Source organism: Onychomys torridus, chromosome 8 (genome assembly GCF_903995425.1).
Source record: "Onychomys torridus chromosome 8, mOncTor1.1, whole genome shotgun sequence".
Lineage (NCBI taxonomy): Eukaryota > Metazoa > Chordata > Mammalia > Rodentia > Cricetidae > Onychomys > Onychomys torridus.
The window spans coordinates 17764423-17790621 of NC_050450.1; the positions used below are offsets into that span (position 1 = coordinate 17764423).

The 26199-nt window shown below is 53.3% G+C and overlaps 2 protein-coding genes, 1 long non-coding RNA gene and 1 other non-coding gene across 11 annotated transcripts; 2 read left to right on the plus strand and 2 right to left on the minus strand.

The window, feature by feature from the left end:
* Window positions 1-110: 110 nt before the first annotated feature.
* On the minus strand, window positions 111-19149 carry Traf7 (TNF receptor associated factor 7). 6 transcript variants are annotated; one of them, XM_036196897.1, is made up of 21 exons: window positions 18972-19149; window positions 10634-10749; window positions 10323-10380; window positions 8082-8173; window positions 6214-6330; window positions 5629-5721; window positions 5384-5417; window positions 4604-4787; window positions 4360-4494; window positions 3470-3687; window positions 3319-3392; window positions 3073-3121; window positions 2871-2998; window positions 2613-2695; window positions 1920-1959; window positions 1707-1823; window positions 1501-1623; window positions 1206-1325; window positions 981-1112; window positions 774-893; window positions 111-605 (listed from the first exon to the last, which is right to left on the minus strand). In XM_036196897.1, exons 2-21 carry the CDS (start codon window positions 10709-10711, stop codon window positions 591-593), a joined length of 2010 nt encoding a protein of 669 aa, XP_036052790.1. In that variant the 5' UTR covers window positions 10712-10749; window positions 18972-19149; the 3' UTR covers window positions 111-590. The 6 variants fall into 6 exon arrangements, with proteins under 6 accessions (XP_036052790.1, XP_036052791.1, XP_036052789.1 ...); XM_036196898.1 differs by having other exon boundaries at window positions 296-605; window positions 4366-4494; window positions 8082-8176; window positions 18972-19102; XM_036196896.1 differs by having other exon boundaries at window positions 296-605; window positions 8082-8176; window positions 18972-19101.
* Window positions 19150-19463: 314 nt separating this feature from the next.
* LOC118590271 lies at window positions 19464-19976 on the plus strand. Its single transcript, XR_004945721.1, has 2 exons — window positions 19464-19644; window positions 19844-19976. It is a non-coding gene; the product is annotated as an uncharacterized LOC118590271 (long non-coding RNA).
* LOC118590515 lies at window positions 19684-19766 on the plus strand. The gene has a single exon (XR_004945805.1). It is a non-coding gene; the product is annotated as a small nucleolar RNA SNORD60 (small nucleolar RNA).
* A 319-nt stretch (window positions 19977-20295) lies between the features above and the next one.
* On the minus strand, window positions 20296-25632 carry Rab26 (RAB26, member RAS oncogene family). 3 transcript variants are annotated; one of them, XM_036196274.1, is made up of 9 exons: window positions 25265-25632; window positions 24065-24175; window positions 22093-22134; window positions 21947-22013; window positions 21693-21745; window positions 21317-21382; window positions 21174-21230; window positions 20998-21074; window positions 20296-20894 (listed from the first exon to the last, which is right to left on the minus strand). In XM_036196274.1, the coding sequence occupies exons 1-9, from the start codon at window positions 25460-25462 to the stop codon at window positions 20792-20794; spliced, it is 774 nt and encodes a 257-aa protein (XP_036052167.1). In that variant the 5' UTR covers window positions 25463-25632; the 3' UTR covers window positions 20296-20791. The 3 variants fall into 3 exon arrangements, with proteins under 3 accessions (XP_036052167.1, XP_036052168.1, XP_036052166.1); XM_036196275.1 differs by having other exon boundaries at window positions 20998-21084; window positions 25265-25621; XM_036196273.1 differs by having other exon boundaries at window positions 20998-21230; window positions 25265-25621.
* Between the last annotated feature and the right edge of the window lie 567 nt (window positions 25633-26199).

The following is a 26199-nucleotide window of genomic DNA, read 5'->3' on the forward strand; positions in this document are numbered from 1 at the left end:
AGGGAAGAAAAGTTTACCCAACCTTCCTCCTGCTCATCTTGTTTGTGCCCGGGCACACCCAGGTGCTTCAGCCCTGTGAATCACGGTCCCAGAAGCTATCTCCACTCAAAACCACAGTCTGTGCAGCTTTTATTTCAACAGGGAAGTAATAAAATCTATATACAGTCTAAAACCAGTAGAAAAGGTGAGTAAAAAGACCCACGGTCCATCTGGGTCCTGCCAGGAGTGAGTGGTGGTGCGAGCCTTTAATCCCAGCACTGGGGAGGTGGAGGCCAGCCTGGTGGACATAGTGAGTTCCAGGAAAGCCAGAGCTACATAGTGAGACCCTGTCTCAAAACAAAAATCTGGAGTGGTGAATGGTGGGCCGGGCAAGCATCGTACCTGGCGCCCAGAGGTGGCCTGGGCATTTCTCTGGTAGAAGTAAGAGTGGGTCCTAAAGAAGATCCCTCTCCAAGCATAGGGCAGAGATGACACTGCCTAGCTGTTTGAGCCTATCTACCTGTCTCCACAAGACAGGCAGAAATTCCAAGGCCATCATGTAGGACCAGCCTGACAGACCCAAAGGGAGCCAAAGCTTGGCTTGGATTCTGTTAGCATGTCCAAACCTGCGAAGAAAGGGTCTGTTTCAGATCCCTTGTGGCACAAGGATTCCCTTCTGGCCAGTCTGAGTCTCCCAGCCCTCTACTTTTACCTGCCGGTACCACTTGCCCCTCACCCACTCTCAGATCTCCATTCTGTACAACCGCTGGCAACAGCCTGAGCCACAAACTGACCTTTACGGTGCTATCTACAGCCCCTGAGAAGAGCCGGCCCCGGGAAACAGCCAGTGCAGTTACACTGCCCTGATGGCGCAGCAGTGTCTGTGTGCAGATCATGTTGTCCATACTCCAGACCTGGGGACGGGGAAACATGGGCTATGAGGGCCTACCCTGGCCCAGCCACTTCTGGACCACCTCCTCCTGCTCCTGGGCAGCACATACCCTGAGGGACCGGTCATAGGACGCACTGAAGACTTTGGTCTGGTCTGGTGTTGAAATGACTGCCAGGGCATATACTGTACCCACATGGCCCGTTAGGGTCCGCACCTGCTCTTTGGACTCGATGTCCCATACCTGAAAGGGGGAAGGCCCAAATGAGTTAGAGCTAGGGACCTAAAACAAGGGCAGGAGAGATGGAGACCCGCTACAGGGTTGCCTAGCCCTTACATGAATGAGGTTCTCGTAGGTGCCACAGACAATGTGGTGATTTGTCACAGCAATGGAATAGACACTGCCACCAGATGTCTGCAGGACATGGATGCAGTCAAGGGTCCGAATGTCCCAGATCTAGGGAAGAGTGTGTCACTTACTCTCAGGCCGGGCACTTACCTTGGACCTCTGGGATTCAGGAGGAGACAGCCTCAGAGCATGTCCAAGAGTAGGGAAGGGCAGAAGGAGCTCTAGGACACCCTAAGAAGTGCGGCAGAGGGCAAGTCCCTGCCCCCGGGGTGGCTTGGCACACCTTGATTGTCTGGTAAGAGCCACTGTACAGATAGCTCTGTGCTGCCACCAGGGCCCGCACCCAGTGGTTGAGGCCTGTGAGCTCCTTCTTCAACTTTAGTTCAGTGCCCACGATGTCCCAGACCTGTAGGGGTGGACATGACCTGGGCTAGAAAGGCGTCCACTGCCCCAGTACCCCCCACATACACATGCACCCCTTGCCTATACCTTGATGGCCTTCAGGGAGCCGCTGAAGAGCATGTTATGGGAGGACACCAGTGTGCACACAGGGTTGTCGTGGGCACGGATGGTGTTTACCTTCTGCAGGTTCTGGATGTCCCACACCTGTAGGGGTGACAGTAAACCTCAGGACTCAGAGTTAGTGAGGAAGGAAAGAACACTGGGCTGTCTCTGCCCACCCCCATCCTGCGCTCTACTCACGATGATGGTGCAGTCTGCAGATCCGCTGTAAAGTCTGCACCTGGGGAAGCAAAGTCAGCACATGGAAGCGAGAGAAGCTACCATACTTGGCATGATACCCTGGTTGGCCTCAGGAACGAACTTGGCTTGTCCCAGGGCCACTGCTGTCCCCACTGCTGAGTCCCATTCTCAGTCTGCATAGCTGGGTGTGAACAACCAGCCTGGGAAACATTTGATGGCTAAACTGAGCGAGTCGGGAGGTCACCTATTCTGAATACCGAGTCCCAGGGAAGCTACCACCACCAGTGAAAGTGAGGAAGGCCCTTGCCCTCAATACCTCGTATGACCACACACAGCCCAACACAACACGAGAAGGGAGGGCCAGGCTTGGGAAGAGCCTACTGAGAAGTTAAGCATGGTAACTGCCACATGGACTATAAACCAGAGTTAAGCCCAAGGTACAGTTGCGCTGTCCTACCCTCTAAGAGTGCCACCTCTGGCTTCTAGCCACCTGACATGCTGGGGCAGGGCCAGGCTCTGCTGTGAGTTCACAGACTGTCACTTAGGAACCCAGTATTGCTCAGGTGTGAGTGTTCCATAGGTGGCTAGGACACAAGCTACACAGGCTCAAATACAGGCCCAGGGTCTACAGGGCATCAGTACAGCACCTCCTGGCCCTAGCCCTATGGTCATAGGGCCAATTTCAAGACTCACCCCTGGATGCAGAGCGCCAGCACAATACCATCATGACCCTCCAGTGTCTTTTGGCACTTGTAAGTGGTACACGTGTCCCACACCTGCAGAGATCAGGCCAGACCAGGGCCCCGCAGGGTCAGTCCAGTGATAAAAGGACAGGATAGCAGCCATCAGGGGAGAAGACCCAACCATGGATAGGAGGTAGCAGAGGCTGGCATGCAATGCCCACCTGAGCCCAGCCATGATGCAGAGCCTGTGGAACGGGACCCCACTCACCTTGATCGTCTTGTCAGAAGAGCCACTGAAGAGCAGGTCACCCATGGAATAGACACAGAGACACCAGACAGGGCCCTGGTGGCCCACAAAGGTCCCTTTGCACTTGAAGATCTGCTGAGGGTCATAGGCTACAAATGGGAGAAGTTAATGAGGGACTGGCAGGGCTCTGGGGACAGTGTTAGCAGCAGTGGGCTATACTCACATCCAAGGATACCCATGTTCAGGCGTGCATTGATGTGAGACAGCTCATCCTGCAAGACCAAGAACAGAGAGTAGGGAATGGGTGGGTGGAACCAACATGAGCTTGGGCGAAGCTATGGAGCCCCAGGCCTAGGGTCAGTTCTTACTGGAACACAGACCCTTAAACCTGAGCACTAGGGGCCAAGGGCAGAGGAGGGACCCCAATCTTTCCTCCTGTGTCTCACCATTGCAACCCTCACATACTCACGTTCAACATGGACGCATCCCTCCGGAACTCCATGAGGTCCTCACTGAGCTTGCTCTGGTTCTCATCAAGGACATCTGAACAACAAGAACAGGAAGGTATTACTGGGGTCCAGAACAGTGCTGAATCCCATGTTCTCTAGACTAGATCTTACCAAACTTGAGCTCAAGGCTCTTCTCCAGCTGGTCAATCTTCTCTGAGAGCTTGCCCAGCATGGAGCGCAGGAAGGCGATCTCTTGGTCCTTCTGGGCCAGCGCCACATGCATCTCATGGAAGCGGTCATCAGTCTGCTGAAGGAATTCCTTCAGGCCCTCAAAGCGGCATGTTTCCAGGTGTGTCTCATATGTGTCCTGATTCCCGATAAATGTGCACCTGGGGGAACAGGACAGCTGCCCACCTACCTGCCTGGCAAGATTGACCCTTAACCTCCCCAGCCCCATGAAATCCATCAAGTCATCATGGTTATGCCCATGTCGCCCCAGATCTGGCTACCTTCCCATCCCCCCCCAGCAGTTAGATCATTTCACCAATGAAATCTTTTTAATTTGTTTATTTTTGAGACAGAGTTTCTCTGTGTAATCACCCTGGCTGTCCTGGAACTCGCTTTATGGAGATCCACCTGCCTTTGCCTCCTGAGTGCTGGGATTAAAAGCATACAGCAGCACCATCCAGTTCACTAACGAAATCTTACCACATACTTTCAGAATACCTTAAGGACCCCCCCTCCCCTAGGAAAACCCCTGCCCATCAACAGCCTCCCTGCTCTCAACAGCTGGGCAGGATGCTCCTTACCTTTTGTCCCTGCTTCCCCTCCACTCCCATTTCAGCCGTTTGTTCAAATCTCTGCCCCTTACCCACCTTCCCTGACACCCCACTTCCAACCTGTTCGGTCCTCTCTGTTCTCCAGGGCACCTGGATATGGGCTGTGACAGCAGTCATTGGTATGGCTCCCAGCTCTGGTCCATCTCTCAGGCACCAGCTCCCAGAAGCCCTCAGCTGCTGAACTCAAACCCACCAGCCCACAGCCCGCCCCCGCCCACTCACCCGTACTTGGAGTGGGGACATTTGATGTGCTCGCATTCTTTTAGGTGGGCCTCCAGGTTCATCTTGAGAAGGGGAGGGCAGCTGGGGTTGTTGGGGCAGCGCACAGGCCTGTAGTCACAGCTACTCTCATGGTCCCTGTGCACATACAGGACATGGGGGCTGAGCCGAGACCCCCACAAAGGAGCCCCAGAGAGGGAAATGAGCTCAGCAACCCCAGGGGGATGCAGGATCAGGAGGCACTCACTTCCGGGCACTAAGCTTGATGGTGAAGGGGCAGCCCCTCGGGTCCACCTCGAAGACACCAGGCTTTCCAGTGCCAGCTGCATGGCAGCCATGCCGGCAATGTATGAAGAGCTCTCCGATCTGCTCAGCTACTGCAATGTTGTTCACCACCACTGTCAGCTTGGCATTGTCCACAGGACACTTCTCTGGGAGAGGAGGACATGCTGAGCCCACCACCTGCCCAGCCACCTCTCCCCCTGGCAGCTTCGCCCAGTGGGAAGCCAAGTCTTGGGGAAGGGGGTGCAATGGCAGGACAGGTCACCAGGAGCCCACTGGGTGCCTTGTCCTCTCTCATCTGCCCCAAGGTGCCTGTGCAGGAAAAGCTGCACAGCAGACATCTCAGAGGATGAGCAGGTAGCGACGGAGGTCTCTTAGCTGGCCCAGTAGTCTTGGGCAGGGTCAAGGGGTAGTGGGCAGAAGGGCAATCAGCTTGGTGAGACAGACACAAGACTGCCAGGGCCAAGAGCATCTGCTGGAGCCCAAGCCCTCACCCTGGGACCCATCCCATGTCCACCTCACCAAAGGCTCTGAGGCTGGAGCACCAGGAATTTGGGGTCCTCTGCTATAGAGGACCTTTGCCTGCCAGGCTTGAGCCCTTGCAACACTATTCCAGGCCAAGGAGAGGCCACTCCTGCCTGGATGGGAAACCAGTGGCCTCTGCTGGCAGACCGGGAAATAGCAGGGTGGAGACCACCCACTACCCACCACCCTCCCGGGGTCTACATGGGAGGCACAGACCTACCTGACTTCAAAGCGCAGCGTCTGCAGAATGTGTGCTGTGGGGACGAAAAGTGGACTTGAGGAGTTGTAGTTGTCGTCCCTCTAAGTCAAGGTCAGTGGTAGCCCAAAGCTCACCCCATCCCACACCACTGCAAAGAGCACCTGCCTGACAGCCAGTTTAGGACTATGAGCAAGGCCAGCAACCCACGGGCCTGAGTGTCAAAGGGAGCACCTGGGGGTGTGGAGGAAGAGGGTCTGTGACCTCACCCCACATGTTGTGATCACAGGGTCCTTGAACACATTGCAGCAGAGCTGGCAACACAGTTTTACTGAGGGCTGCTCAGCAAATACCAACGGTTCCTAGACAGAGCAGAGCAAAAGTCAGATGATCAGGAACCTGCAGTGCTGAGGCAGGGCTTCAGGAATAGAGCCTCAGCAACATTAACTACCCAAGCCACCTGCATGTCCACCCTGTCCTGGGCTCTTCTCCAGGGCTAGGCCTATCCTGTTGGAGGTGCTGCTGAATCTGGAGACCCATGAGAGGACCAGGGAGAATAAGCAAGGGGTGTAGCTCAGAGGTCGGCCGTAAGCAGGGACCAGCCACACATACAGCGCCTGCACACAATCTCAGCCAGCCTTCCTGGTCTCTTCCTGGCATACAGACTAGAAAAGTGCCCTCTCTGAGCCCCACCTTCCACACTCATCCTCTGAGTCTCAATGGACCAGAAGCCCTAACTAGGTCTGACCCACCCTCACTGTGGGCTATGTTGGTGGGCCCGAGGGGAAAGTGCCCGTGCCACGGTAGCAGTGACAATCCTGGAAGATGGTTCCTGTCAAGCCTACCACACCTACCGGCTCCTCCTCCTCCTCAGGCAGTGAGAACGTGGAGCGCAGGGACATGCTGGACTCGGAGTGTAAGGAGCGGACAGAGATGGCTGAGTCAGAACGGCGAGGAGTGTTGATAGGGGGCTGCATGGGTGGAGGCAGCCCATCAGGGGGTTGAGCCCTGTGGAAGCAGGGGTGCCCCTAAGCCACCCCACTTCCAGCAAGCCCACAAGGTTGCGGACTGTGTGGGAGGCTGGTGTGGCCTCAGTCCCTGCTGCCTGTGGTGGCCGGCCCTGGCCTTTGGTGCTCGGCTGCCTGTTCTTGCCTGCCAATTTTCTTTGTGTAAATGGAGAGACTTCCTGCTATTCAATTCTACAGGACATGCTCAGGCTTCTTCCTGCTTCCCGTGAGGGAATGTGGGCTGCAGAGAGGCTGCATAAACCAGCCAATCCCAGGGCAGTTAAGACCACAGATTCTGAACAGAAAAGAGTAGAAGCCTGGCCAAGGAGAGGTGGCCACGAACTCACAAAAGCTGCCGTTTTGGCCAGGAAGACACTAGACCCAGCTAAGGAGGTTCATTGTAATGACAGGAACGTCCTACCAAAGGCTGATCTAGCCTCCTGAGACCTGAGGGAAGCAACCTTTGTGAGGTCCTGGGGAAGAGAGGAACAGTATCCAAGAGCTAGTGCAGCTACAGCTCTTCCCTTCAGCCTGACAAGACACCTGCAGCCCCATTTGTGAACCATAACCTGTCTTGGGCCCAATGTCCTGGGCCCACCCGCCACCTTTGAGCCTGTGTCCATACATACTTCATTCACCAGGGCAGTGCCCATCTCCTTTAACTACGGTGTCCCAAGTGACACCTGCATGGGAACACCATGTGGGGTCCAGAGGACAAAGTTAAAGGAAGGGTCCAGCATCCCCAAAGGCAGCAGTGGCAGGCAGAGGAGCAGGGATTATGTGGCAGGAGCTGGTACAGAGCTGCACTCTCTCCTCTGCTGACTGGCCAGAGCAGCTCTTAGGCTGCCACCCTGAGCACAGGAACTGAGGTCAGGCCAGTGGGATGTGGTGGGACATGGCTGCCCATTATCCCACAGCAAACTGAAGATTCCAGTACATCTTTAAAGTTACTGTAACCTCTGCTGCCCCAGGGCATCCAAAACCAGAGGCAGAATGAATGCACTTCTGAGGCCCAGGCTGCAGTTAGAGCAGTGGAGTGGTGGCTGGATATGTCCAACTGTGGGGAGCAGGTACATATGAGACTCATCCTTGGGCTCAGTGCAGTGCCAGGCCCACAATAGGCCTATTCAGATTTCATCTTCCTATTGGAAAGGGAAAAGGGCTGGGCACAGTGGCACACATCTTTAACCTCACCACTCAGGAGACAGATAGGCAGATCTCTAAATTCAAGGACATCCTGGTCTACATAGTGAGTTCTAGGACAGTGAGGGTGATGTAGAGAGGCCCTATCTCAAAAAACGAAAACAAGCAAAAAAAGAACACTACAAAAAAAAAAAAAAAAAAAAAAAAAGGCTGGTGCCCCCGTCTTCTGCCTGGCCTGCCCTCCAAGCAGACTGCAGTTCTGCCAGCTGTCCTCTGTCCCACTGGCAGACTCACCTGAGTGAACCTTTTGTGGCTCCCACCTCACTTAAGATGGAAGCAAAACTGGGCCATCCCTAAAGCCCAGTCCCCCAAACTGGCTGCTCCCTGCCTCCATTCAGCTTCAGGAGCTTCCTCTTAGTTTCAGGAATGTGACAAGTGCTCAGACCTCAGGGTTCACTGTTCCCACTCCCTGCTCTCCTCAGCCCTTCCCGAGACCTGGTCCCGCAGAGTGCAGGGCCTGGTAGGAGACTCAGGAGTCAGTCATCCAAGGTCCCTGCATCGTGGTGACCTACCATGCTGTCCTCTTCATCCCGTGGCGAGTAGGCAAGGGTGCTAGAGGAGGAAGGCGTCCTGCGATGCTGTTTGTATGTGCTGGTCCCATCAGCTGCTAAAAAGAAGGGAAGGGCTGAGTGACATGTCTGTGGAGGGAAGGACTGGGGCGGCAGTCTGCGGCAGAGCCTATGTCTAGGGACCCTTTGGATTGTCTCAGTTTCCCTAGCTGCAAGAGGCTCCTGGGATGGGACATGGGTGGGTATCTGGGATTGTCTTCCAAGGTGAGACCAGCACTGGCAGTGTGACCCTGGCTCATCAGTCCGGCCCTGCAGGTAACTGAGGATGGGTACTGCTAGCTGCCCCACCCCACTTACCAACTGGAGACTTTTAAATTATTTATTTCCCTGCTCTGGTAGGAGAACCAGGAGCACTGCATCCCCAGCCCTTGTTTTTCTTTTTTCAATTCTATGTGTGTGAGTGTTTTGCCTACGTGTACGTCTGTGCGCCACATATGTGTCTGGTACCCATGGAGGCCAGAAGATGGCCTCAGTCTCCTAGAATTGGAGTGACAGGTTGCTGTGTGCTAAGAACGGAACCTGGGTCCTCTGGAAGAACCACTAAGCCATCTCTCTAGACCCAGCTCCTGCTTGAGTTGGGCGTTTCGAGACAGAATCTCATTATGCAGCCTTAACTGGCTTGGATTTATTAAGTAGACCAGGCTGGCCTGGAACTCATTGGAAATCTATCTGTCTCTCTCTCAAAGGGCTGGGATGAATGGTGTGCACCACCATGCCTAGTTCAGCCCGTTTTAAGATAGGATCTCTCTCAGGGTTACTTCAAATGCATTATTTTCCTGCCTCCATCTCAGGAATGTGAGAATGATAGGCAAGCACCACCATGCCCAGCTTTCACAGCCCTACAAGGGTCTCTTCTTGAGCCTGACAAGGGGCCTTCCGTGCCTAGTTGGGTGCACAATCAACCCCGTTTGTGTGTGAGTGACATGGCATTTATCACCAGGGACATCGTTTGACCTTCTAGGTAGTTCTGCCAGGCTGAGTTCTCTGACAGCTTTAGTTCAGAAGAGGAAACCAAGGCACAGAGACTGAAGGACCTCAGCTAATAGAGGGCCAGGTTAATATGACATTCTGGTAGCCTAGGTCCTCCTGCCTCCTGCCTGGCACAACCAGATTCAGAAACTAGGGCTAGCTAGCCTTGCTGGCTTCCCTCCTCTTGCCCACAGATACCCTGCCCAGCCTGGGCCCGAAGGCAGGGGGGGGTCCTGGAGAATGAAATGTCAAGGGGCCACATGGAACCAGAGAACCACCTCACAGACACTGCAGGCTACAACCAGGCCCAGGTTCAAACAGATCCAGATGTCATAGCAACCAGAGTCCTAAATGCCTCCATTCAAGATCAGGAATATGACTGTCTATCCTGTGATTGGGCCTCAGTTTCTCCATCTGTAATAAGAAAGGCCAGAAGAGGCAAGTACTGGTACCTCACTGCCTAGCTGACCACCCCTAGCCACCCAGAAACCAGGGTACGGCAGACCACATGCCATTCTGGCTCTGGACCCCTCAACAGTAGTGACAGATACTGTGTAGTCTCTAACAATAGATGAGATGTTAAGCAACAACCTCCTAGGTAGGGATGTGGGAGAAGAGGCCCCTTCAGAGCCCTTTGAGGTCATCCAGGATTAAAAAGACACTGGTGTGCACCTGGTACCCTGTGCCTTCAGCCATGGGAAGGCAATTAAAAAACAGTTAGTAGCTGGTGCACTCCTGCAATGGAGTGCTGGAAAAGCAGAACATAACGCCCCAGAACCCTGGCCTCCCTAGCCTTCAGTGAGGACGCTGCCCCACTGCCCCAACCTGTGCTATCATCTCTTGGAGCACATTGTCTGATAGCACCAGACCACCCCAGAAAAGATGCTATGCCAATCACACCCTCTTGGATGCTAGGAGCCTGTGGCTGGGATGAGGCATGAGTCACTGTGATAAGATATAGGTATAACTGGTGGTACTTTGCTCCCCAGAGGGGATGGACAAGTTTTTGGGAAGAAGGAGGTAGGGGCAACTAATAACAAAGGTGAGGCACAGGAACAGGACTGCCTGACTCTGCCCAGCTGGTAGTTGAGACATGGCAAGAAACAGGCCAGGAGAACAACAATGCTCCTTCACCAACACAATTACCCACAGCCCATCCACCAGGACGTGCCCCTATCCCAGTAGAGTACAGATTCTTCCTGACAACAGGCTCACCTTTGGTGATGGTGGTGACGGTCGAGAAGGTAGGCCCAAAGGTCGTTTCCATTCTGGTCTAATAGAGAAGGGAAAAGATTGAATGCAGTATAAACAGGGTCACACCTACTGACATGCTTACCTGCCGGAGCTCACCTGCATGCATAGACAGGGACACACCATCAACAGGCACAGGCTGTCCCGAGGGGCCCTCCAAGAAGGGAAAGGACTGCCAGCAGGTCCGCCCTCAGTGCCAAGTTATACATAGCATGCTGGGGACCTGGGGTGTGGTATGCAGAGGGCAGACCCTCACCCTCAGGTGCCTCTCTTACCCCACTGCTGTCTGGGGAGGGAAGGTTGGCGGGCCCCCCAGAGAAGCGGTTGTAGCGGGCACTCTTGGCTGAGCTCATGCTCTAGAGAGGCATCTGGGTTCCTCGGGCAGTGTCCCCTATGGGTAGAACACAAATGAGAGGCTTCAAAGGTGGCATCCCAGGTACCTAGAAGTCAAGTTTCCCACCTGGTAGACCTCTGGCCGGTCCATCACAGGGCAGGTTTTAACTTCTTCCTACCTCCGATGCCTTGCTGGTAGTACCACAGTGGGCAAGGGCCTTACTGCCCCCTCCTTCAAAGTTGCAAAGGCCCCAGGTATAGGAAAGGAGGCCCCTGAGGACAGGTGACCTTTAGTGGTACCATCCATTCAGGCCTGGACCTTTTTTTTTTTTTTTTAAGATTTATTTATTTATTATGTATACAGTGTTCTGCCTGCCTGCCCGATCTCATTACAGATGGTTGTAAGCCACCATGTAGTTACTGGGAACTGAACTCAGAACCTCTGGAAGAGCAGCCAATGCTCTTGACCACTGAGCCATCTCTCCAGCCCCTCGGGCCTGGACCTTTTGAGGAAACCACCCAGCTCCATCCCTGAAGTAAAACCCCATCTGTGTTGGCTGATCTTCTGGTCCTGACCACCGCTCATCACTTTGAGAGCTGCCACTTTTCAGGCCAAATGTCCTTATGGCTAAGGCTGGCTCTTGATTTCTACCCTTCCATTAGACTGGACCTAAGGTGTAGCACACACATACCAGGACTTTGTTGCATGGGGCCCCACGAGAGCAACATGAATGTGTCCTCTGTCATAGCAGATGCTATCAGTATCCAGCCAGGACCACGAAGACCCCATGGGCAAAGTCACTTGAGCCTATCTCCCAACTGTGGTCACACAGGGCAAGTCACAAGAAAAAGATGAACCCTAGATCTCAACCAATGGCAGTCAGCCATACCTACTGTGCCATTCAAGGGTAAGGGTAGCAGAAGGCACAAGAGAAGCATACAAGGACCAGTGTCCCTGCTCTGCCCAGAAGAGAGAGGCAGGAGAAAAGGCAGACCTGTGGCCTCTACAGGGAAGGGAAGATTAGAAAGAGACCCAGTCAATACGTCATACTCAGGACAGGTCCAGGACAGCACCCACCCTGTGACACTACAGCTGTATACCCTGTGGGGACATAGCACTGTCAGAAGGCATCTCCTAAGGGTCCCCTCAGGACTCTGCAAGAAGCACTACTACTCAACAAACAAGCAGTGACCTTACTTAAGCCCCAGAGAGCTCCCTGCAAGGAGCAGGGTTGCTGGGGAATACAATATTTATTTAACTATGTAAAGATGTGTTGCTGTTGGGAGGTGGTGGCACACGCTTTTAATCCCAGCACTCGGGAGGCAGAGCCAGGCGGATCTCTGTGAGTTTGAGGCCAACCTGGGCCACAGAGTGAGTTCCAGGAAAGGCGCAAAACTACACAGAGAAACCCTGTCTCAAAAAACCAAACAAACAAAGTGTTGCTGTTTCACCTTGCCTGCCTAAGGCACCTGACTGGTCTAATAAGAAACTGAATGGCCGATAGCTAGGCAGAGGAGAGGTGGGGCTTGTGGGCCGAGAGAAAAGGGGAGCCAGACAGCCACGAAGAAAGCAGGGAAGCAGGATGGACAGTGCACAGATGAGGTAAACGAGCCTCGGGGCAGCACATGGATTAACAGAAATGGTTTCATTTAAGTTAAAAGGCTAGCCAGAAACAAGCCAAGGCTGAGCATTCACAATGAATAAGTCTCCATGTCATGATTTGGGGCTGGCGGCACGGTGTCACAACCAACTGTTCACTCCCCTTCTCATAGGCCACCTGTGATTCCTAACAGGCTCACCGCCAAGTGGAGCCTTTGAAGCCACCTTTTAGGGGGACATGGCAGTGGAGTATCCATTCCACAGCCCATCACAGGCGGCTTGGCCAAGGCCGTCAAGGACAGAGAAGGGACAGGAAGAGAAGAGAGCTCAGAGGGGTCTAGAGAAACCTAGGCCCTAGATCAAGGTGAGAGAGAGGGTGTCGACCCCGGCTCCCTAGGAATACTGCACATGGGCAGCTCCTCCACTTTCTCCCTCAGGTCCTCCGGACATTGTCTCTTCAGAAAGCCACAAAGTCTGTCCTGCCTTACTCAGAGTTGTTTAGCCCCACCCAAAGGGCTCTGAGGATGGACTGGCTCCCTATGTTCCTGCAACCCCTGCTGATTTCTGGTCCTTTCCTTTTACTGCCCAGGCCTCACTTACCTCTTCAGCCACCACCTGCAATTCCATCTAGCTGTCATGGACCCACTTAACCGTTGGGCCTCAGGCCTCCACCCTCCACCTCACAGATCAGGGCAGCTTCTGGCCCTGTAACTGGCAGTCAGGCCCTTGTCATCTGTCACTCTAGGCACCCACAAGTGTGGGTGAGTGGAGCTCTCTAAGAGGCAGGCCAAGGCCTACCTTTCGTGCCACACAGCTGCCATGGCAATTGCCAATGCCAACCAGAGGCTCTATGGTAATCGCTTCCTCCCTCCCACTGCACCCATCTCAATACCCCCAGAGACCCCCAGGCCGATCTGTGGTTCTAGGGCCTGGCAAGCTCAGAGGAGGTAGGCCTGGGGCAGAGATATGAATAAGGCCTGCAGGCAACCCTGCACTTTTCTCTCTCTTTCCCAGCAGTTTCCTCCCTGAGCAGGAAGGTCCTCGAGAGCTGCCCTGTTGACTTTGTTGACTTAGATGAAAACACCTTTGCCACAGGGACCTCCAACCAGCCTAAACCTGGGGGCTTCAGGCTTGCTCCATCAGTGTGAAAGATTTAACCCTTTGGAGAAAACCCAGGAGGTGGGCTCACAGGGTGGTATTAAGAGATAGACCTATATTCCAGAGTCATTTCCTAGCACCTGTTGCTTTGGGCTGGCAGCCCAAGGACCACAGTGCCTGGCTTCTCTCGGGCTCTATTGTAAGGTTAAAAAAGAAAAAGTACACTTGGCAACATGCAAATCAGTGACCAGGCCATAGAGCCAGTCCAGGGGAACAGAACTAGCCTGAAAGGAAGTATAGAGCCAAGCTGAGCTGCAAAGGAGACAGACTGCTCTGGGATTGAAAAGCAGCTTCCCAGTTCACATGGTTTCAGCTTCCTTCAGGGACCAGAGGGTAGGCTAACCTCAGGCTAGAGTCCAGAATCCCCATCTGTGCACCACCCACAAGGCAGCCACCACCATTAGCACAGGATTGAGCAACACACTGAAGGCGCTCTTTGGGTCAGTTCCCCAGGGCCTGAGCTTTGCAATAACAGGATTCCCCAGCTGGTGGAGGCAGGCTGAGGCAGTGGGGAAGGCATCACGCAGGCCAAACACACCAGAAGCTGGAGCCTACACTCTGCCGAGGCTCTCTGGAAGAAAGCTGTCAACTCGAGTGGGAACCCCTTAGGGGTTATGTGTCCTAGAAGCCTGGTCTCTCCCGTCCTCTAATTCCTAGGGTTGGAAGGACAGATTTCCACAAGGTTGGTAGCCTATTCTCAAGCTAGAAAAAGCTATGGGTAGTGGGTTAAGTCAGCACTTGTCATATAAGCTCCCTTGCCGCTTTCCTAAGTCCAAGAAGACCACTTCCCTGTCGGTGGAGCCCAGGACATGGGGGGCTAAGAAATAGACTCTTACTTTTTTATTTTGCTGGTTTCCTTCCTCACATTATTTTCCCCACTTATTTTTCTGTACGTCTGCATCTGTGTGTGTGTGTGCCTCAGTCCCTGCCATGAGTGTATAGAGGTCAGAGAACAAGCTGTAGAAGTAGATTCTCCCTTTCCACCCAGGCCACCATCTACCCCACAAGACGGCATGCGTTTATTTACTTATCTATTTATTTTAATTTATTTATTGCATGTGAGTGGGAGCGCATGTGCTATGGCACACATGTGGAAGTCAGAAGACAACCTGGGGGTGGGGGGAGGGTTGGTTCTCTTCCTTCCATTATGTGGGTCCCAGGAATTGACCTCAGGTCATCTTTGGTGGTAAGTTTCCATATCTGCTGAGCAATCTCACCAGCCAAAGATTTCTCTTTTAAAAAAAAAAAATTGTTTAGATTTGTTTTTATTATTTTACATGTATGTGTATGAGTTTTCACCTCTATGTGTGTCTGTGCGATACATTCATGCTGGTGCTCAAGGAGGTGCTGAGCCTCCCTGTGGGTGCTGGGAATCCAACCCAGTTCTTTGCAACACAAACATGTGCTCTTAATCACTGAGCCAACTCTCCAGCCCCCCAAGATTTAAAAAGAGGAAAAAGAATTGTGAAAGAGAGAGAGAGTGAGTATTTAAGCGTGCATGTGTACTGGCACCTACAGAACCCAGAAGAAGAGTGGTGCATTCCCCAGAGTTAGAGTTTTAGGTGCTTATGAGCCACCCACTGTAAACACGAGGACCTGACTCCAGACTACTGCCAGAGCAGAAAGTGCTCTTAACCAAACCCCCAAGATTCATTTTTTAAAAATTTATTTAATTTTATGTGTGTGAATGTTTTGCTTACATGTATGTCTGTGCACCATACACAGAGTGCTCACAAAGGCCAAAGAGAGCATGGGATCCCCTAGCACTGGAGTTACAAACAGTTGCGACCTGCCATGTGCCTCAAACTAAACCTGGGTTCTCTGTAAGAGCAAGTGCTCTTAAGCACTGAGCCATCTTTCCAGCCCTGATTTGGTCTTTTTAAGGACAAAAAGTTTGAAAGCCTGAGGCAGGAGGATCGCTTGGAGGCTGAGGCCAGCTTGAATACACAGTGAAAATCTGTGTCCTGGAGACAGACAGGCAGACACAGACACACATATACGCACGTACCATGGGGGAGGGCACTATCTACTTTGGCTGTTACCAGTAGAAAAGTAGCCCAAGGCTTGTTTGAGCTGTGGGTAGCCAACAGGCTGGATCTCAGCCAGAGCACCCTCTGGTTATACGTGCCAGAGTTCCGAGCATATCTGCCGGCATAAGGAAGCCAGTGCAGGGACCTGAAGAATGTCCAGCCCCTAATTCAGCTCCCTCGGCTCAAAACAAGATTTGGCTGCCAAATCCTATAGAAACAGACTTGGTTGCCATAGCAAAGCTACAGACACTTTCCCTGGCTTTTCCCTTGATGTCCTCTTAGCACATCTTTTCCATCCCAAACAGGCAGGCTCGGACAGCAGGGCCCCCAGAGGGTCTTTGCTTGCCTCAGATTTGAAGATCTCACAGAATCTCTAAACCCCTGGGCAGAAGCCTGTTCTGATTCCTTCCCTCCCAGCATCCAGCCCAACTTCCACCCCCCAGTTTTCCTGCTGTCTACACCCACAGCCCCAACTCTGCCTGGGTCCCTTACTGGCTTCTCCTTCCCAGAATTCTGCCTCCTTCTTACACCCCGTATCTAGCCTCCACCCTGCCCAGGCGGAACCTCTTCAGAGTTCAGGGAGCGAATGCCAACGCCTGACCTGCTAGGGGCACTCGCCTGACCTGTCTTTCCTTCCCAGCTCTGGGGTATAGGACTCAGGACCTGTCTAGAAGTGCAGGGGGCTTCCCAGAGGAGGAGACTAGTCAGATCCAGAGCAGACAGAGCTTCTGAGATGTATGTCATCCCATCTGAGTGCCCTGCTGTCTCAAACAATCCAACTGATAGCAAACTTGTGGTGACAGGTCCAGGCATCTGCTTCTCCAAGTGGCTTTGATTCCCTGGTGTTCTTCCCACCCACAGAAGCCGGGTCCAGTCACTAAGTCCCAGGACAGTAAGAATGCAAAGTGCAGAGACCTGCCCAGCCCCGCCCCACACTATAGACCTGCTTCTGGCACTTACAGCAGCTCCACCCCTCTAACCTGGGTGTCTTCAAGGTTGCTCCCCTGTCCCCTCCCACCATACAATGGATACCCCCGTGAACCCCTTGTATGGCCCTATTTCTTGGTTTCTACCCTGTGACCTTCTACCTGGGACTTTCAAACATCAAGTCCTACATTATCAGTTTATTCGTAGTGGTCTGTTTCCCTTTAGCCATATGACTCTTCCCTAGGACTAGCGTTCTGGGGACACTGGGGCTATCTATTGAAGGATGGAGGATTGGCAGGTTCGTCTCCAAGGGTTTCTTATGAACAAGCCAATCAGAGAGCTGATAAAGTGCTAGGTGCCCACTTGCTGGTAAGACCAGACTTACAGGAACCCTGGTCCACAGTAAGATACAACCAGCTGATAAGTTTTAAAGGTGGGCACAGGTTGGCCCTTCACACATGGTACTTGTGACAGAGTGATTCTGACCATGGACCCCAGACTCAGACAGACCTGGGTTCAAATTTTACTTTACCATTCAAGAGAGGAGTGACTAGGTAAGTTGCTTAACTCTGATGGAGACTGGATTTTTCACTATAAAACATTGTAAAGAGGGTTGGGGATTTAGCTCAGTCGTAGAGCGCTTGCCTAGCAAGCGCAAGGTCCTGGGTTCGATCCTCAGCTAAAAAAAAAACCAAAAAAACAAAAAAAAAACAAAATCACTGAACGGATCCAAGTCTGAAAGGAGCTGTCAGGGATAACACATAACTAAAAGCTACAGATACAACAACAGCAGCAGCTCTGAGACTGGAGTGGAGGCTGAGAAAGGTCAAAAGGCCAGCCCACAGACAAGCCAGTGTGGGGGCACAAAAAGGCTGCTCCCACCATTATTAACCAGGAGTCCCCGTGCACCCTCAGGCTAGTCCCTTGCTGAGCTGAGTCAGGAGCCATCAGAGACTAAGCTGCCTACATTTTCTACCATCTTAGACCCTCCATCAGCTGTAGCTTCTTCCTATTTCCCACACCAGGCATTGCTTCATTCAAGATTCACACCCACCGGATGCTAGAGAATAGAGAGACCTCCAAAGACTGTTTAGTCTAACCCCTGAGGAGCCAGCAGCTGTGGGGCAAGGGGAGAGAGCTCCATTTATTTCTAGTCCGTCTGCCACTGATCAGAACTAAAAACCCAGATTTGTGATTCATTTCCAGCAAGACTCTGATATAACCGCTACAAGAAGTTACAGCAAAGAACTTCTCTGATTTGGACATCTCTCTTGGCCACTCCTTCCTGGTCTGTGGTCACCTTAGTAAGGCTGCATATAGTGGTTCTCACTTCCTGAAGCAACAGCTGTAAATAAATGCAGGAACCTCAGGGTACAGAGATTGGAGTTTCCGCAGAGAATCATGAAAGCATGGGGCGTTTTCTAGAGTGTCTTTATGACTGAAGCATTGGGTGCCACACAGACACCCAAGAAAGGTATCTGGACATAGAGAAACCCAAGACTGAAGAACAAGGCTGAATGGTTATTGAATCAAGGCCAGCAGTGAACAAAGGAATGAACCCCTGTGTGCACGGGGAGGGGCTCAGGGGAGATGAGATTGAAGTGGCAGACATCTCTAGACTTCAGCCTCAGCTGATCATCTTGGCCTGCCTCAGAAAAATCTAGGCTGGGACAACTGGCCAAGTGAGGGTTAGAAGGCAATGATTCAAGCTTCCTCACTTTTTCCTCATCTCACCTGAATCATAAAGTTCATCATTATACCAGAAGGCTCTCAGACTTTGCCCGGCTCTGTCTCCTGCCTCACCTATCCCTTCCTAGTGAGTGTTTGCTAGCTTGCTCCAAGCCCTTTCTCATAGGGCCTTTATCCCTCTGGCTCCCTCTGCCTGTAAGGCACTTTCGGCAATATCTCAGGACTGATTTCTTCTCCATTAGGTCTTTGGCTAACTGTAGCGCTCCCTACCAAATGATTGAAGAACGCGCAACACTCACTTTAACTGCGTTTAGTTCTGTGGGATTCTTTTTCCCCCGTAATATTTATCACAGTTCCTCATGATTTTTAACTCTTTTGTCTTTCACTGGCTCCTTTTAGAATAACAGTTGTGAAAGGTGAGTCGCCACAAAGAGACATTTATCAAAGTCTTGGAACATTTTTGTAGTAACGAAACAGGGCTGTGGGAATTACTACCATCCAGAGAACAAATCCAGAAATGCTGCCACAACGCACAGGATTCCTAGAGGCAGAATGATCTGTCTCGAAACTGAGTACCAGATGAGCTTATCAGTTTGGAATCCTGTTCCCTGCCGACTCTCCAGAGCCTAGGATACTTTCTGGCTCACAGGCAGCGCTCTATAAATGTAGGAAAGCAAAAGGAACGAAGGAGAGAGTGAAGGAAAGGACTGGCAGACGAGTCTACGGAGAGTCGAGCAGACTTGAGACCCTAGCAGTTTAAGTCCCGCCCCCCAGGCTAGGCCCACGACCGCTCGTGACGCTCCCATACCAGCCCGCGCCCTGCCACACAGAAGGGAAGAACCAGCCCCAGGTCCAGTGCGCCGCGCGCACACTCACCCGCCCGCGGCTGCCTGGGAGCAGCGGCTACACCCTCCGGCATCATCTTGGCCCCTCGGCCCGCGGCCCGGAAAGGTACGGGATACAGGAGCCGGAAGGGCCCGTGCGCTGTGCACGTCGGAACTTGTAGTCCGCGGACTCCTGGAACTCCGGGGGCTGCTTCACGCTTTGAGTTTCCTAAACTACGACTTCCGGCGACCTCGGCACTGCAGGACCGGATTGGTGGCTTCAGAATCACTCTATGTTGCAGATCGTAATTTGATTGGCTAAATGCACTTGCCGCTCATGTTCTCAATGGCTCTACAAAGGGGAGGATCTTCAAGCGACCGAAGATACCGCCTCCAAAAGAAAGTCTACGCTATGATTGGTGGAAACTGCAGGATAGCTTGAGGAGCATATCAGTAGCGAAGGAAGGTGGGCACTTACTCACAGACTGTCCAATCACATAAGGAGCAGTTCTATAAATGCTTGAGCTTCGGCGGCCGCCTTTCTTTTGGGCGTAAGAACCGTAAGGCGTCTTTTGTTGGGTTTAGTGAACCACGTTTTGCCGTCAATAGTCGCGAAGTGGAACTCGAAGGGACCCTCAACTGCGGGCCAGCCTTCCTCGAGTGCTCCGGCGGTCTGGGCTCTGCTTTAGCCCTTTCCCCCTCTCAATCTGACTCCCTTTTTGCAGGTAAGACCGAGTCGGGCCTGGCTTTCCTTTGCAGCACCAAGCCTGTGATGAATTGCTTTAATTTCTGACACCTCGTATGAAAACTGCATGTGCAGTCTGATTACATTGCAAGACTGAGGCTTGGGGGCTCTGCCTTTAATTGGAAGGGCTGGGAATGAAAAGTTAAGATAAAAAGTAAAAATTTCTGTTTGACTTTCAGAGCATGGTGAGTCGGCGGCAGACCTTGACGGTAAATCAGCTGCGTCCAGGGTCAACAATGGGCAGAAGTGTTTGCTGGTAAGCTGGGCATCTGTTTATCTGAATTCCTTTGCAATAAAGAAGTACAATCTTCGTTTTCAAATGTCATTATTTCATGTACTGCAAAAGGCCTAGTTTGTCCTCAGGTGGTAGCACAGGGTCAAGTCATGAATGTAAGGCCCCCTGTTTAAAAGCTCACCCTAGAGCAGAGCTCTAGCCTGTTGTGTTTCACTAGGTGGTGGACTATTTTGGTGAGGGTATTTGCACATGTGGAAGTCAGAATAACCCTTAGGAGTCCGTGGTCCCACCAGGTGAATTCTGGGGACATTAACTCAGGCTTTCTTGTGAATACATGTATCCCCACTAAGCCATCCTGTTGGCCCTGGAAGGTGATTTCCCACAGATGAGACAAACTCCAGAAAACATCTTTATTAGTAGAGACTTTGGGGATGGGTTTTCACTCGAGTTTGTGGAAAGGGCTGGGCCAGCCTGCTGAATGGCGACTTGGTTCTAGTGTCCTGTGGTTTCCTATCTACGTGCTAGTAGTGGGCAGAAAGGCTGCTCTGGCCTTGGGGCTAACAAATGAAGAATGGTGGGTGATGAAGCCGTCCTGCCTGGGCAGTATGCAATAAGTAAGCATGGCTTTTCTTAGAAGCTCAGCACAATATATGATGCTGTCCTCTCCGCCGCAAGTGCCCAGAAGAGGGCAGCAGAGTGCCATGGCATGGTTTGTATGCTAAAAGACCATTTCTGTGAATGGCCGCTGGGGCAAAAGGTGTGAGCATCAGCCTCCTCGTCTTGAAAATGGGCACACTAGGGGCATCCACTGGGTCAGGTCAAGACATAAGACTCCGTACAACTTAGCAAGACAGGGTTGCTTCCTCAAGAGTGGGACTGAAATCGGCCAGGTTCAGAGTCGACAGCAGGAGACTCCTCGACCCTCCTGCTTGACGTAGTCATGCAGCCTGAAGTGCGGCTCGCTGGGAGGCTGTGTGGATCGCTGTTTCAGCTCCCTGAACAGCAGGGTGAGAACAGCACAATGCAGCCTGTGCAGCCTCTTCCAGGCTTATGCCCTGGAACATGAGGGCGGTGTTTCTGTTCACTGTCAGGACTTACTTCGCTATGGCTGTGAAAGCCAAGTCGACGTTGAGGCCGGTCTTTGCGCTGGTTTCCATGAAAGGCAGCCCATACTCCTGCAAATAGCTGCTGCCAGCTAGGTGCTGGCCGAATGGGGGCAGCCCAAGTGTTCTGGCCTTTAGGACACCCTCAGCACCCACCCTGTCTGGACTCACCTTGGCTAACTTCTCCCCATCTTCCCTCTTTACCGCACGCTCTTGGGCAGAGTCAACCTGGCCCAGGCACAGAAATTTTGTTAGCGCTTGCCCGGCTTGCCCAACACTGGGCCAGGCTGGAGAGGACAGGCTCAGACTCCCACCTTGTTCCCCAGCAGCATGAGCACCACGTCCTGCTGGGCATATTCCTGGATCTCTGTCAACCAGGCCTGTATGGGGAAGGCTGGGACCAGTCTCAAGGCTGGTCTTTGCCCTCTTGTGCCACGCCTCTTTGGGTGCCTTTTCCCAGAAGCCCTCCCATGTGTGGACTAGAGGTACCCACCTCACTGGTACCTTATCCAGGTAACCCTGGAAATGGAGCCAAGTGTCAGCCAGGCCAGTTGGGTTAGTGACTAACCAACCTGGCCACCATGAGCTCACAGGGGTTCTTTAGTTTCTATCCTATTAGCAGGGGTTTTTAGGGACCTTGATGCCATCTAGACAACCTAGGCCCATCCACTCACCAGGAAGACCACTGACCTGGATGTTGTCGAAGGAGTCTTTGTTGGTGATGTCATAGAGCAGCAACAGTGCTGAATGTGGAAAGTAATGAGGACATCTCTGGGCCCAGTGGTTCCTTAATTACCCACGTACTTTTAGACATTCCAAGTCACAGGATGTTCCATCACCCTCTACTGCTGTCCCACAGTGTACCTTCTCACCCCCTGCCCCCATGCAGTAGGTCCCCCAGACTCCCGGTGGAGGAGAGCTGGTCCCCATGTCTATGGGCTTACCATGAGCATCCCGGTAGTAGGCATGGGTGACACTTCGGAAACGCTCCTGACCAGCCGTGTCCCAGATCTGTGGCAACAACATTGGTCATACTGCCCAACCTCTCCCTGGTGTCTCCAGCCCCAAACCTGCACCCCTGTAACCTCACCTGTAGCTTCACCTTCATGCCATCCACGTCCAGGACTTTATTCTGAAATAGAACCAGCCAGTAACAGTAAGGATGCCTGCTAACCTCTGGGGTTCCTGAGGCTGAAGTAGGAGAGGGAGCCATGACTGGACCCCAACTGGGGGAGCCTGGGAGACCCTTTTCCCATTTCTACAGCACCTGGTTCTCTTTCTGCTCTGGAAACTTAAACCAGACTACAGGTCACATTAATGCTTAAAATCAGGTGCTCCTGGCAGCTGCGTGGTACTCCCTGCCACTGCCTCCAGCATCAACCTCCCCAAGGAGGGGATCCTCTCAGGTGAGCCTGCCTGGGCCCTTCCTCAGATGGCTGCCCTGATGTTAGGTTATCACGGCCAGCTATGCCCACTTTGGGCCCTTGCTTACCCCCACTACCACCACTCCCAAGCACCAAGACCCACCCAGGTTCCAACTTGCCAAGAGTTTACTAGTTAGTGCATTACAAGTGCAACTGTGCCTGCTTAAAGACTTAAGTGGCACTGTGCGGTGGCGGCGCACGCCTTTAGCATTCGGGAAGCAGAGGCAGGCAGATCTCTGTGAGTTCGAGGCCAGCCTGGTCTCCAAAGCGAGTTCCAGGAAAGGTGCAAAGCTACACAGAAACCCTGTCTTGAAAAACAAAAACAACAAAAAAAAATTAACTGGCTTAAAGTCAGTGATAGTACAAATGGTACAGTGTGCCTCAGTTTCCCCACCTGTAGATAGAGCACCTTTAACTTAATAAGCTACTGTGTGCACTGAGAACTACATCCTGCCTAGGAAAGCTAATTTCACTGCCCCCTCCCCACTTCAACCACTGGGATACCTATTCCTAAGGTGCTGGACTTAAGCCTGCCTGTGTACTATGTCTACAGATCACAGAACTATGACTGGTATATAGGCAATATTCATCAACTTGCTGTCTGCAGGTCTAGACTGGTCCTTTTCAAGATTAGACACCAGGCTGGAGTGCCCACCCACCTGTCACCCCAGAGAAGGGCTGACTACAGGCTGGGGCCATGGGAGACTAGGCCTGGCTCCCCCTTCCTCCAGGGCTCCCCCTCTGAGTGCTTCTAGGTCTCCAGGGAACCAGGCTCAGCCATCTGCCTGGCAAGGGAGGATACTTTGCCTTTCCTGCACCCTGAACAGGGGTGCAAACCACACAGCTCTACCTCCCTCACCTTCCACCCAGGAGCCAAGAGGATGGGGGTGGGGGGGAGACCAGGATAGGCAAGAAACACCTGCTCAAGCCTGTCCTGCTCTCTGGCACTTCAGCCTTTGCTTTATCCTGGACTCTAGGACCTAGAGGGCTTGAGGAGACCTGTAATCCTCAATAAAGAACAGTTCCCACTGGGAGCCCCCCTTTCCTGTCCCCAGAATGGGCCTTCCTCCCAACCTCCTGCTAACTGGGTCTAATTAAAGGGTGAGAAAAATGCAAATTCAGGATTTGCCAAGAACACACCAGCACCCCAGCACATGAGACTCAGACTGGGCAGGGGGGTTGGGAAGGCTTTGGTGCTGGAGCTCCCAAGACCCTGCCTAGGATCCAAAGGAGGTCTCTCCCAAGCTGCACTGCACTGTAGGAACTAGAGAGTTCCCAGTACCTCTCATGGCCTTGGGTGCCCTCTTTGGTGGGAGAGCAATGTTGGCCTCCTGAGTGAATGAACAGGCCTTGAATTCCCTCTCATTGTCACTACCCTGGGGCACAGGTGTAGCTCAGTATAGCATCAACCCGTGGTAAGAGTAGAACACTCTGCTACAGCTGAATGCAGCTACTACCTTGGGTATTAGGAGGCTTCCCCAGGACCCTCGGGTGTTGAGAGGCAGCTGGTTTGGTAGCTAAGCTCTCATTCCTAGGCCTATGGACACATCAGGAGATGGAGAATCAACTGCCCAGGGTATAAGAACCATAGTACAGCTGGACCCAGTCGGAGCTCAGGATATCAGCCTCCATTCTCACCCGGAAGTCGATGCCCACAGTGGAGATGAAGGTACCAGCCAGGAAAGCCCCATCCTTGAAGCGCACAAGCAGGCAGGTCTTCCCCACACCGGAATCCCCCACCAGCATGACCTAGAGCAGACAGGAGGGTCAGAGGAGTCAGGCTTGGAGCTGAGGGCCTTGCCCACCTAAAGATGCTTGTGGTCTGCCTTGAGCCGTGGGGGAGGGGCAGGAGAGGAGATGAGTGTTCCAGGCCTGTAGGTTCAGCATAGCTTGGGGAAACACAGCAGCCATGGTCCCCAATAGTTTAGATGTTCAGTCTTTCTGCCCCTGGTAGTCCCATGTCACCTCTCCCTCCAACAATGCCACCTCAATCAACAGGGAGTGAGGACTGCTGTCCCCATCCAAGATCTTACCTACCCCTCCTCCATAGACATCATGCTTGATCTTGGAGGGCAGCATTTGGGGCCTATGGGGAGCAGAGCATGAGCATGCAGCTGGAACCTCCTAAGAGACCTGTGGGGACTCAGTGCCAGGGGCTTCTTCACTTCCAGCCAAGACACAAATCCCAGCAGCAAGGCTCAGCAAAGGTGTGCAAGACATACTGCTTTTGAAGTGAAGAGGGGCTAGGGACAATCTGTGGGCCTGAGGGATGAAGTCTCTCCCTCCCCCCACCAGCCCTGTTGCCAAAAGCTCCAAAACCCAATGATGGCCCTGACATCTGAGGTCAGATTTACACAAGCTGCACTTTTGGTCTGGGGGTGGCGTCTCTCTCCTCCCTCCCAGAAAAAGACGTACAGCCCCTGGGGGCAAGGAAAGGCAGCATATGGATGGGAATTGATGAGAGTGTAGTACCGGTAGGGACAGAGGGTCGGGGAGAGACAGCTTCAGGACTTGATCTTTCAGAACCCCTTGCTTGGTCTTACAGTAGGTGGAGTGGGGCAGGCCCTGCCAGCTGTTGAATACCCCAGACACGAGCCTAATAGTTTGTGTGTGTGTGTGTGTGTGTGTGTGTGTGTGTGTGTGTGTGTGTGTGTACACGCCGGCGTGCACGCGCGCGCAACAATCTAAGGTGCTGCCTGGCTAGCTGAGAGGTACTGCTCTGGCCAGTTCAGCAGCAAGGGGCCCGCACGGCCCTGCACTCTTCCCCGAGGCCCTCCCGGTAGTCTAGTTTCCAACGACACCTGCTGCACTCCCATGGCGGGGAGGTGCCTAGCTCACCTTGAAAGCAACGTCGTAGAAGTCTCCAGTACCACCAAGCGAGGGCCGGCCAGACTGTGGGGGCCCGTTGGGCAGCGCCTCCGGGCCGGGACGCGCAGTCCTGGGACCTGCCAGACGGGGCCGATTGGCGGCGGTGGGCAGCGTAGAGGCAGCAGGCACACTCCCCCCCTTGCTCTTGGGGGTCTTCTTCCTGGACATGGTTCTCAGTGTGCTCCTGCTGCTGCCACCGCGCCCTGGGCCGTCCTACGCCCCGTGCCCGCCGTGCCCGCCAAGCCAGACTCGGACCCGAACCCGTCCCGCAGCAGCAGCAGAAGCAGCAGCAGTGGCAGCATCTCCAACACTCGGCGCCTGCCCCGCCCCCGCCTCCCTGGCGGCGCAGCCACTCAGGCCCGGCCTCCCGCCGCCGCAGCCAATGGCCGCTCTGAGGCGGAGCCATGCAAATAACCCGCCGCTCCGGGGGCGGAGTCAGGAGGTCCCAGCAAGGCTCTAGCTCACCCGAGGAGCTGCTCTGGGGTCCTCTCTGTGCCTTAGGGCCCCAGCTGTCTACATCTAGTGTGAAGAAGTACCAGGATCCTGTCTCCTCTCGGTGCACTGTTCCTTACCCCCGTCTTCAGTGTCCCAGCTCAGTAACCCAGCTCAAAAGACTGGGCCCCAGACCGAAGACATGGGTGTGTTCTGAGATGAGGGTGCTGGGGCAGAAGGCTTGCATGAGGAGACAGCCTGAGATTCTGTTTCTTCTCAGCAAGAGATGCCAGCCACCTGACCCACTTGTTCTCAGTGCTGCACCCTCCAGGGCAGGCACATCCAGGAAGCTCCCACACTCAGGCTTCACAAACAATCCCTGCTGTGTCTGAGCACCCAGGGCTCACTCAGCTGATCAAAGGCATGGTTGGAACGGTGCTCTTCCTCACAGACTTTGCCACCTGAGCTGAAGT

Bases quoted from the DNA above. Each gene is read 5' to 3' on its own strand.
- Traf7 (XM_036196896.1), bottom strand. From the start codon at position 10,711: ATGAGCTCAGCCAAGAGTGCCCGCTACAACCGCTTCTCTGGGGGGCCC. The intron at 6,331-8,081 runs GTAGGTCACCAC...CCACCCATGCAG, and splicing joins GGGATGAAGAGGACAGCATG to CCCCCTATCAACACTCCTCG. The intron at 3,122-3,318 runs GTGAGTATGTGA...TTGGTCTTGCAG, and splicing joins GGGATGCGTCCATGTTGAAC to GATGAGCTGTCTCACATCAA.
- Rab26 (XM_036196273.1), bottom strand. From the start codon at position 25,462: ATGTCCAGGAAGAAGACCCCCAAGAGCAAGGGGGGGAGTGTGCCTGCT. The intron at 24,176-25,264 runs GTGAGCTAGGCA...TGTCTGCTCTAG, and splicing joins TCTACGACGTTGCTTTCAAG to GTCATGCTGGTGGGGGATTC. The intron at 22,014-22,092 runs GTGAGGTTACAG...TTGTTGCCACAG, and splicing joins GCATGAAGGTGAAGCTACAG to ATCTGGGACACGGCTGGTCA.